This window comes from Monosiga brevicollis, genomic scaffold (assembly GCF_000002865.3).
Source record: "Monosiga brevicollis MX1 MONBRscaffold_38 genomic scaffold, whole genome shotgun sequence".
Lineage (NCBI taxonomy): Eukaryota > Choanoflagellata > Craspedida > Salpingoecidae > Monosiga > Monosiga brevicollis.
In genome coordinates this window covers 360061-370655 of record NW_001865075.1, presented here as the reverse complement: position 1 = coordinate 370655, position 10595 = coordinate 360061, and the positions used below count along the sequence as shown (strand labels likewise).

The window sequence follows — 10595 nt, the reverse complement described above, 5'->3', positions numbered from 1 at the left end:
AACCTCTAAATACTGGCTGAATTTCAATGGAAGTCATCGAACTCGCCGTGAGCTGACGTAGGAGTTGGGATACACGATCTGCCTTGGCTCGACGCTCGGCCTATAGGCACAAATACCACTGTCAGCTGTATGCCGGGAAATGTCAACGTTCCAACACCAAAGAGTCACACAGTGAAGCGGTTTTCAACTCCAAGGCGCACCGATATCCTTGACAAACCCGGCTTTCATCATGCCCGGCCGTTGCAACCCCTGTACATGCCTGTTTACCCCGGCGATGCCGCATGGCGGCTGTCTGCCAGCCGAGGTGGGATGACCCGAAATGGCAGCCACATATCAGCGGAATCCAAGGAGATGAGCATTCGAAAACTGGCTCAACCATAGTTAATGGGGTAAAAAATGTATCCCACCTTTTGATTTATGAAGATTGATCGAGTGGCCACCAGGGCGCTGCCGTTTATCTTCCTTGCCAGACAGCTCCAGCCTCCAACAGAGGGAAAAATGAACGGAAAAAAAATTTATTTTTGGTAACAAATGTCCAAAGGTAACAAATACCCTCGGTGACTGTATTGGAAAAAAGAAAGTCATCACGTGTCGTTCTTTTTCGCGCTTGAAGCATTATCATGGCTCAGCTCGCTCAACGCTCCAAGGAGGTGCGGTGCCCTGAGCTGCTTCCGTGGTGTTGTGTGTGTGTGTGTGTGTGTGTGTGTGTGTATGTGCGTACAGCGCGTGTATCTCAGCAAGGCTTTAATTTGGGGTATAGGAGCTGCTGGTTATGGTACGCAGTCTTCAGCGTCAACTGCATCAAAGCGAATCCAAAAAGAACTCGGCGGGGTCACGCAAGGCTTTCCAATTTCAACAGTAAGTCGTGTTCTTACCGCCTGCATGGTGAGGATCCCGATCAACATGCCCCCGACCTTGCTCTCACATGAACACCAACACTTATCAGGCACAATCAGCGCAAGGTCGCGCTCCGTTTTGCTTACCTTGGCGAGCATTATCGCGGCTTGGCCTTTCAGGATCACCAAGCTGATACCGTCGAGGTGAGCTTGCGCTGCTTTGTCCATCCTCATTCGATGTCCAGCGACTCACGCCTCTCTGTATGTTCTGCCCACCTGAGGCAGGAGCACCTTTTCAATGCGTTGCAACGAGCCTGCTTGATCGATGATCGCACCTCGTGCGAATTCTCTCGATGTGGACGCACAGACAAAGGTGTCTCAGCGCTCTCCCAGGTAGCTATTTGGCTTGTCTGTCAGCCGCTACAATGCTACTTTTTAATTTAGTTGCTGTGACAGGTGGCTTCCCTTTATGTTCGCACCAATCTGGAGGAGTGCACGAGTCTCAAGCCGCGGACCGAGCCCCTGCCACCCAAGAAAGCAGAGGCTCAGCGCGAAAAGGCGCGTCAAGGTTGGCCACCCTGCTCGGTTGTTTCAACAGGGTGCCGCTGATTTGATATTTTCTGCTCCTGAGCTCTGACGCCCAGCATGTGCCTTGACTCGGTGTGGCAGAAATCGACTACATTCATGTCCTCAATCGCTTATTGCCTCATGATATCCGAGTGTATGCATGGGCACCCGTGCCCGCGGATTTTGATGCACGGTACAGACCTTGAAATCTCACCTGCTTCCTGCACTTCATGCAGACCATGTCGGTGCACTCTTCGAAGGTATTCATTTTTTGCTCGTCGCTGCTGTGCCTTAGATTTAGTTGCAAAAGCCGGACTTACAAGTACTTCTTCTTTCAACAAAATCATGATCTTGAGGTTGTTGTTGTTGTTGTCGTCGTCGTTGTTGTTGTCGATTCGTCGTCCACTGCTGAGAGGCAGCGGTGGTTCACTTTGGGGTTCGGCCTCGTTTCCCTTTTTTGCTTGTGGTCTGCTTGTTCGACGGATCGGTGTGCTTAGCTCATGCAAGAAGGCGCACAACTTTTTGAGGGGGAACATGACTTCCGCAACTTTTGCAAGGTGAGTCCACAAGCATGCTTGTTGGCCTTCCCTTCAGCTTGCTAGGTTTTCCTATCTTAATTGGGCTGTGGCGTTGGTCTAGCCGGATGTTGCTGGTGGTGTCATCAACTTTATGCGACGTGTGCATCGCATCACGGTGGAGCCTGTGTCACAGAATGCCACACCACTGCAGAGCTCGTCAGTGTAACCGCACCGGCATTGATCTGCCTTGCTGAGTTTGCCAATGCCACTCACGTTTGCTGTGCGTTTTGCTTGAACCAATCGTCTAGAAACACACCATACTACAATCTGTGCTGCATAACTGTCCATGGTAGCGCATTTTTGTGGCATCAGGTAGAGCTTTTTTCCCTTTGTTTAGGTCGAGCTCTCCATTGATGCGTATCTCGAGATTTTGAGTGCAAGGTGTTCATAAATTGTTGCCCATGCTCGTGCTAGATTCGTTGCATGGTTAGCGTCCTCTTTCTAATCGGCCAGCAACTGGAGTCTCCTTCGGTACGTTCCACGCCGTTCTACTGGAAAGTTACACGCTTGCTGCACCCTGACTCTTCTTGTCACAAACGCATCTATGCACTGGCCAGATTGTGAGCCGTCTCTTGGACGTTGTCTCGCTGCCAGGAAAGCCGCAATATGATATGGCCCCTGACCTTCCCGTGAGTTCATCTGTCGGCTTTTATTTGGCATTTGGAGATCACCTTTCTGTTGGTCTGCACAAAAAATGTATTTCTTGAATTAGCAGAGGATCTCAAATGCGTGCATCCCACAGACAGCTCACTCTGCCATCGAATTGTTGCCACGCGCCCATGTTTCGTTTCTATTGTAGCTGGTCCTCTGGGATTGTGAGTACACTGATGTCCCATGGGTGGCTGATGAGCGTCATCAAGAAGGGCTACAACGCCATTTCTATCAGCTGTGGTCGCGCCAGGCCATGCGGTGCGTGCGCTCTGGCGTAGTTGGCGACCTTGACATGCAATATGTGGGTGTAATTTTGAGCGCGTTTTTGACCTTCAGTCCATGCGCTGTGTAGGACATCCCTAGCCTTTGAAATGAGTCAAGCCATGTCGCAGTTTGCCACACGAATGGCTGAGGTCTGTCACTGCGCGCGATGACTGGCATGATGCTATCTTTTCTACATCTCAAAAGACCGGGATCTACATTAGGGTGAAGCTCGGGAGGCAGCCTGGCATGATCAAGCATCAACAAGTCATTTGATCAAACCTGCCAAAAGTCACAAGCCGTTGCTAGAGCGGCCTTGCGGTGGTAAGTGCCAGGTGGCATCTTTTTTTTTTTTTTTTTTTCTTTGTTGTTGTTGTTGGCTGGTTGCACTCACAAATGCCAAGCCCCATTTTCTCATGGCCACGTGTAGAAAATGTGGACCATCTTGTCGCCAAGCGTTTGCAAGCTGAAGGAGACGCGGGTGACAAGCGACCCAAGCTTGCTGAAAATGACGGCAACGAGTAAGGACGGATTTTGCCTCCATCGTGTTTTCTTTTCTCGGCTTGAAGTTGCACGATGGTGAATGTGTTGTGCGACCCGTCTAAAATCATCGCAATAACAATTGTATCTAGTCTCTCTCTCTCCCTGTGTGTGTGTGTGTGTGTGTGTGTGTGTGTGTGTGTGTGTGTGTGTCCCTGTCCCTGTCCCTCTGTCCCTCTGCCTAGCTCTGTCCCTGTCTCTGGTGTGTATGTGTGTGGCTGCCTTGGCCAAACACAGAGCGGTGCGCAGCAGGCATGGCAAATTTGTAAAACCAGTTAGATTCATTTTCAAACGCATGCGCTTATTGTGGGGCAGGTGCTGCCGATGTCTCGCCCAAACGTTGTTGCTCTTTTTGTTTCCAAGCAGAAGCCATGTATCGAGTAATTTCAGAGGTTGTACGCGGTTTGTGCTGAACGCCCGTGCGCTTACCCAAATCCTATCAAAGAAGACCAAATGAGAGGGCCGAGGCGTGGTCTGATCAACAAGCAGTGCGGGCAAAGCAAATGTTTCACCTCATCTTCTTGGTCCCAGCCATACTCTTGACTGCTTGTAAGAGGAAAGGAGTGTTTTGTCTTTGGGGCGCCCGTGCCACGCTTGAGCGTAGTCAAAAGCTCCTGGCTTTGTGCATGAGCGGCCTCATCAGCTGCCGCGCGGCGCACATTGGGCTTGTCAGCGACTAGTGGCGGCTTTCGGTGGGGATTGATGGTGTATCTATAAGGTGTTCACGGGAACAGTATGGATGATGGTAAGAGGAATTGCCCCATCAGGCTCAGAACTTGCGGTGCACAAGCTTACTGAGTAAAGAGCTGCCCGTTGCGCGCCTCCTTTTTCACAGTTTCAGCTGTGAGGTGCATCCTGGGAGTGAGTGCGACCGAAGCATGTATCCCAGCGAGATGAAGCTTGGCAAGCAATGCGAGAACCCCAAGCTTCTGACCATGAATGGCTTGCTGATGTACAAAATTGATGGCCTCCTTCTCAGGAGCTGCGGCGCCCGCCTTGGACGCCATGCCGCTGTTGACGTGCGTGGGCAATGCCGGAGCTGACCCAGCTTTCTCCTTGGCTCTCTTGTTGGGCAAGGGGCGCAACGCACAGCCCCTGGAAGATGCGGTTCAACAGCACAGTAGCAGGCGCCTTGATACCATCTACGGCACAAGGCAGCGGGTGGTGGCGGTTCTTGTCGTCAAGGTCAGCAAACAACAACAACAACCTCCACTGTTGAAAATGTCAGATCCTGCTGCGTCTTTTTCCTCTCTTGTGCTTACTTTCGTCCCGAAGCATCATCATCATCGTGAATGTCATCCTTTATGTTGGATGTTTATCAGCAGATGTAAAACTTTGAATCTAGATTTAAATTTAAGAATTGGATCCGGATGTCAAAAATCGTCGGCCTTGACCATGTCAGTTTTGAGCGCGCGAGTCAGGGACAAGTGGAGAGCGGAGCGATCGGAAGGGGGCTCGCTCGGCCAATTGACATGGCTGGAAAAGCGCCCACGACGCGGGACCATCCAAATATGGAGAGCAGAATCCGGGTGGCGCGTTCGGGAACGCCTGGATGTGTGGTGCTGTTAGATGCACATGCGCATGAGCTACTCTCGGTGCCTCTTGCAAGCAAAAACGCGAGCGCCTCAGATCAACTGACTGCCGTGGCTGGCGGACGCGAGGACCCGGTCTCTGGCCAGCGTACCATTGCTTTGGCCCATGAAGGCTATATAAAAAATGCCACGGCACTGGAGGGAGCACCGTCCCTGCTGATGTAAGGATGTGAACCACCAGTGGTGGGGATGGCGTGACCTTCGCTTATTCGTCGTCTCACTTTTGCTCGGCAATGATAGGGACTGGGTTCGCTGGCTTGGCCATGATCAGCCTACCATCCATGTTGCTGCATTCGGAGGCGCCATCGGCCAACTGGAAACCTTGCTGGAGTGCTTGGCACCACTTTGCCCGGAGGGCCAGCAACTGCTGGCTGGCACCTTGGCCACCGCCGATGTGGTCATTTGGATTGGTCAGCGGGGTAGTGGGGATGCCGCATTGCTTGACGATATGCCTGCTTTCGCCGAGCTGACCAATGCCCTAGTCCAGCGACCCATGGGCCTTCTCGTCGCCACTTGCCCTTGGGGGTTTGAGCAGGTCCGTCCACCAAAAGTGCACCGTACACGACTGTTGTGTTCCCAGTTGCAGCTCATTATTACTTGGCACATGCACGATGTCACCTGATCTTTTGTATGCCTACGACACAGATTTGCGATGTCTCTGTAGCTGACGCTTGTGCTCAGAACCACGTGCTGCGTGGCCATGGACTCGCCTTCTCCAAAGCCTATGCGCCTCACGGTCCCGGTCATCTCAGTGGCCAACTGTTTTACCCCCCGTCCCCTTCGACAGTCGGCGAAATTTGCGACCCGCTTGCACAAGAGCAACTTTCGCTTGACGTGCTTCTTCGACGTCTAGTCAACGAGCCTACTTTGTTTGCAGCCGTGCGACAAATGCTGAGTTGTCTTCCATTGCATCTTGCACCAAGCTTACCAACCACAGATCCAACAGTTGCAATCACTGCTCAAGTTGAGACTATCTTGGAAGCGAGCCCCCAACAAAGCCAGTTGCGCCGTGGGCTCGAGGCCCTGCTCTTGTCGCAATCATGGCAGCAGCTGCCTTGCCACGCCGTGCCATGTAGTTTCGACGCAGCGCAGTTTCCTGGATGTACCAAACCCACCAGTGCTTCAACCGACGTGTTGCACGAAGGCCTGGTCATAGAACCCAATGGCTGGGCGTTTCTACGAGCCTGGGTGAATGGCGGTGAGCCGTTCCGCGTCCTGGTCAACGATGTTGCAGCAGATGCAGTGAGCTTGCGAATTGGCTGTCATGCAGACGAGCTGTGGCATTGCTCTGGCACTTGGAAGCGTGGTCCGGCTATTTCGGGGGTCTGGCCCGTCACTCCTGATGTCACTCGCTCGCTGGCTCATCCGTGGGGTGGCCTGCTGTACCTGCAAAATCGTACCGATGCCCCATTAACTGCACGGGTTTATCTCGAGCAAGTACATAAGGCCAGCTGTGTTGAAATGCATCCAGCAACCGCGACGGTAGCCAGTGTGTCCGCAGATCTGCAGGCTCTAGGCACCAGTGAAGTCCCGTGGTGTGAATTGGCTGGTGCCAACATTATACTCACCGTGCCCACGCCGGCGGCACAGCGCTTGGGCCACCGTATTCCACGCCTTCTTCGCTTCTGGGATGATGTTTTGCGCGCCCACCGTGATTTGCGGCGTTTGGGCCCCTTGGTTCGGCGAGAGCGAATAGTTTTCGATGTGCAGATCGCAGCGGGCTACATGCACTCTGGTTATCCCGTCATGGCTCATCTAGATCAAATCGAGGGTGCTGTGGACGGTGGGCCGACAGCTCTGCAACTGGAACGGCTCCTGCGCGAAGGAAACTGGGGCATTTTTCACGAATTTGGTGCGTGCGGAACACCAGAAGCATGCAGGGTGCTGATACGGCGAAGTTTTGTTTTGCATCGACAGAGTGCGTATCTGGCTCACACCTCGTTGTCTGTCATTTTGTTCTCAGGTCACAATCTGCAGGAGAGCGTGTGGACTTTTGAGGGAGCAGGCGAGGTCAGTTAAAATTGAGCTGCGTGGTGTTGCTCCTATGGTAATACGCGCCGGATTGGCTAATCTAGTGTGGCCCGAATCCCTCCCGCCGGCCCTCCCCCCCCCCCCAAAAAAAAAAAAGGTGACTGTCAACTTATTTACTTTGAATGCCATGGATCGAGTGGTGGGCCTAACGCCCGTACATCACCCCTGGCTTGCTAAGCACAAGAGCAAAGTAGCTGTGTATCTCAACGATACCCGACCAGGTTGAATGTTCTTGTGCACTTGGATTTGACACGGGCAGCTTTTGTGTGTTGACAGATCACTGTGAACAAAACCATGTGGCTAACTCTGTGTCTTTTTCCTTTTGATTCATTATTCTGCACGATTCACCGTTTTCTATCTTGTGTTTCCTTCTGTAGACAAATGGAGATCTTGGCAGCAGGACCCCGGGCTGGCTCTGTGGATGTATGTGGTGCTGCAAGACCGGTGGGTAATTGCGCTCTAATTGCCTCCATTGCTTGCCGCGTGCATCCTTCGCTGAACTGACACGCTGCTAAAATCACACACCCACACACACATGCGACATACACGCACAGTTTTGGATGGCTTTTGTTTGAGGGGGTATTTGAGAAATACGACCAGGGGCGCGAGACCTGGCCGAGTGACGACGCCGCGCGTCGAGCGTTGTTCGTTCGCATGTGTTCAGAGGAAACCGGCTGTGACCTGCGTCCTTTCTTCATGCGGTGGGGCATGACTTTTCCCACGACCATTGATTGGCACGACCTCGATAAACTGCCAGTTTACGATGGAGCCGAGGACTTGGCCCGGCTCCTTGCGACTCCCAAGATCATCTTGGTCTAGGCGGTTCGCAAACAACTCGCAGCAAATTTAATCTGCTTCTAAAACATCCCCTGTACAAATTTTTATGAATTTCGTCGAATTCAACAAGAACCGTTTTTTTCTCTTTTTTTTTCAACACAAACTATGAGCGCTCGGGCCGAGATGCTGGATGGGGTCATGGCGGCGGGTAGGTCTCGTTGCAGGGTCTCTAGTACATGGGCGGCGCTTCTGAGGGTGTTTTCATGATCTCACGCTGTGTCATGATGAATGACTTGTTCTTTTCAAGCCGATGGTGGCCCGCAGGATGTGGCCAACCTTGAATCAGCGGCAACGGCTGCATTGGCAGCTATCAGTAACAGTGCGACACCAGCCAGCCATCGCAAGCGGCGCCCCCGAACGCGTAGGCGTCACCGCCATGAAATCCAGTCTCCTGCCCAACAACGCTACTCAAAAGCACCACATATCATGACTCTCTTTGACAAGGACATTAACCTGGCCGCCGTATCTCCGGTGGGTTGGTCGCAACATTGCCCACAGCATTCCAAAGCCATTGCCAGGTGATGCCTCACGAATATCTGCTCCGCTCAGACAACAGCCCTGTACAGTGCTGCACGAAGTTGGATGTACATGGACACCTCAGGATATTGGCTTCGCCGTCGTCGAGCCCCAGTAGCACAGGTGCATGCCCAGGATTGCAGCCGATGACGAGCAGATGAGCAACTGACTTTTGTGTGTGCTGCATGGTCATTCAGGATGCTACAGCGTTTGATCTGCCCAGCCCAACATTGCCACTCGAACCTGCTCCAGCATTGGCTCTGGAGTTTTGGCCCAATGCCTTTGACCAAGCTGCCAATCGTCTGCCTGAGACTCGGTCCAACATTGATCAAGGTCTGACAGTTTCTTGTGTGTCTGTGCCTGTAAGCGGGGATACCCCGTCAAGGCCCCTTCGGCCGCAGCTTTCCCATCTCACATTGGTCCACGCACTTGGGACACAACAGCCTTGGTCACACAGGATGCACGGATCGAGCCCCTCAAAACGATTGGCTCAGCGCGCGTTGATGGTCGCTATCAGTTACGACAAATGAAGGAACATTGGGTCAATCGGCATCGAGCGTAAGTTTATGGTTTTACATACCCTTTGACGCGTTTTTTGCAAGCCCGCTGCACCCCACCATCGTTGATTGTGCCATTTTCCCGAAAGAACGGCCTTATGATACCATGGCACGAGTATACCGACAAGGAATCTAATGGGATGGGTTATATAGACGCTGTTTGGACTACAATTGTCGGCGCAGCAGTATCTATGCCGCCAGTGTGCGCGTGATTCAACAGGATCTGCGTGGCCCTTCGGTGCCTGGAGCGCCTCGGGGGCTGCACTCGGCTTCTGGATTTGGCGCGACGCTCTCAAGCAACAGTGTAGTGGAACCTGCCTCTGTTTTGTTGCGAGATGGTGAGGCTATAAACGCCGAGCTGGTTCCGCCAACGCAGCCGCCTGTGTGAAAAGACCAGATAATGTCTGGAACTGAGATGTTGTTACCTTGACTATCGCTGTATCATGTCATTTTAAGCGCCAGCTTGCCCCACGGCAAGACATGAAAGGGTGAAAGAGACAAGGGCTTTGATTTGTAAATTTGAGAGGGCCCGGAATGCCGAGTCTGTTCTTGTTTTTAGTCTGGAGAGGGAGGGTGAGATGTGAACAAAAAAACCCTTGTGACACGAGAGGAGATTTTGCGTCAGTAAGCACAGCATCATGGCCAGAGGAAGACCCCTGTGCGCCTACACCATTGGATGTTTGGTCCCGTAAAGGTTTGCCCTCACGCCAAGCTGCAGTGTAACCGGCCTCAGCAAGAAGGGCAAGCAAAAGGCCAGGAACACAAAGCCGCCACGCCCAGCAGACGCACTGAAGCAAAAGGGGAAGGAAAAAAAGAGAGTGGGACCGAATCAGCTGAGGGTGACAAAGAATATGTTGATGGGGCAGCGTTGGAGGGCGTGAGCTCCGAGAATCCTTGAATGATAACCGGCACAACCATGGCACTGATAAAAACTGAAAAAGGGGGTCGAGTCAACGTCCACGATGTGCAGTAAAGGGGCAGTCGTTGGGAATTTAGTTGTAGCCGAGCAGACCACGAAGGATGGTCTTTCGACGTGGTCCAACAGCGTAACCCGGTCGGCGCAAGAGACGTAGGCGTTTTTTGGTCTTGCCCGAGGAGTTGTGCACGCGCCCGGCACGCCAGTACTTGACCTTGTCGTTGCCGACAATCTTGAAGCGCGCTGCCATGGCCTTTTTGCGCTTCATCTTGTACTTTGGAGGGTCGCGGTAGCGACGCTTGATTTGTCGTTTTAGAGTCTTAAGACCGCGCTGTTGCTGCTGCAAGAACCCAGATACTGGCATTTGTCCTTGAAGCAGCGGTGCTGGGCGAACCAAGCTGCTGCGCGCCTGCAGAAGAGAAGGCTGTGGCAACCCCACCCGAGCCAGGGTCCAGCATGCCCGATGCGCTGCATCACATGCCAAGCGCGGTGCATTCGAGCGCGCAGTCACAACGGCCGCAGCTGCTGCCAAAGGCCGCATGGCCAACTGCCGCAGTGCTTGACGGCCTAGCATCTTCTAATTATCGCCGTCCCTCTACTCGAACGACAAGCGAAGCATCCCAGAGCCCAGCATGAAGTGTGAGAACAAGTGCGCTTGCCAAAGAACCCCTCGATTTTTCAGCCAAGTTGGATATGGCTTCCCCAGCCAGTTG

At 52.9% G+C, this 10595-nt stretch overlaps 3 protein-coding genes across 3 annotated transcripts; 2 read left to right on the top strand and 1 right to left on the bottom strand.

Annotated features, from left to right (window-relative positions):
- Positions 1 to 629: 629 nt before the first annotated feature.
- On the top strand, positions 630 to 7282 carry MONBRDRAFT_34507 (uncharacterized protein; the record flags this gene model as incomplete). The annotated part of the gene is made up of 20 exons (XM_001750253.1): positions 630 to 650; positions 761 to 858; positions 947 to 1040; positions 1122 to 1229; positions 1293 to 1404; positions 1506 to 1596; positions 1901 to 1960; positions 2230 to 2293; positions 2396 to 2452; positions 2539 to 2610; positions 2781 to 2890; positions 2985 to 3045; positions 3118 to 3217; positions 3324 to 3414; positions 3526 to 3635; positions 5003 to 5186; positions 5266 to 5560; positions 5671 to 6877; positions 6989 to 7035; positions 7154 to 7282. Exons 2-20 carry the CDS (start codon positions 773 to 775, stop codon positions 7280 to 7282), a joined length of 3078 nt encoding a protein of 1025 aa, XP_001750305.1. The 5' UTR covers positions 630 to 650; positions 761 to 772.
- A 728-nt stretch (positions 7283 to 8010) lies between these two features.
- On the top strand, positions 8011 to 9229 carry MONBRDRAFT_39095 (uncharacterized protein; the record flags this gene model as incomplete). Its single annotated transcript, XM_001750252.1, has 6 exons — positions 8011 to 8041; positions 8141 to 8364; positions 8443 to 8532; positions 8607 to 8742; positions 8853 to 8967; positions 9120 to 9229. Coding segments are annotated over exons 1-6 (699 nt in total), but the record flags the coding sequence as incomplete, so codon positions are not given.
- A 239-nt stretch (positions 9230 to 9468) lies between these two features.
- MONBRDRAFT_39094 (uncharacterized protein) lies at positions 9469 to 10471 on the bottom strand. The gene has a single exon (XM_001750213.1). The coding sequence runs from the start codon at positions 10454 to 10456 to the stop codon at positions 9959 to 9961; it is 498 nt and encodes a 165-aa protein (XP_001750265.1). The 5' UTR covers positions 10457 to 10471; the 3' UTR covers positions 9469 to 9958.
- Between the last annotated feature and the right edge of the window lie 124 nt (positions 10472 to 10595).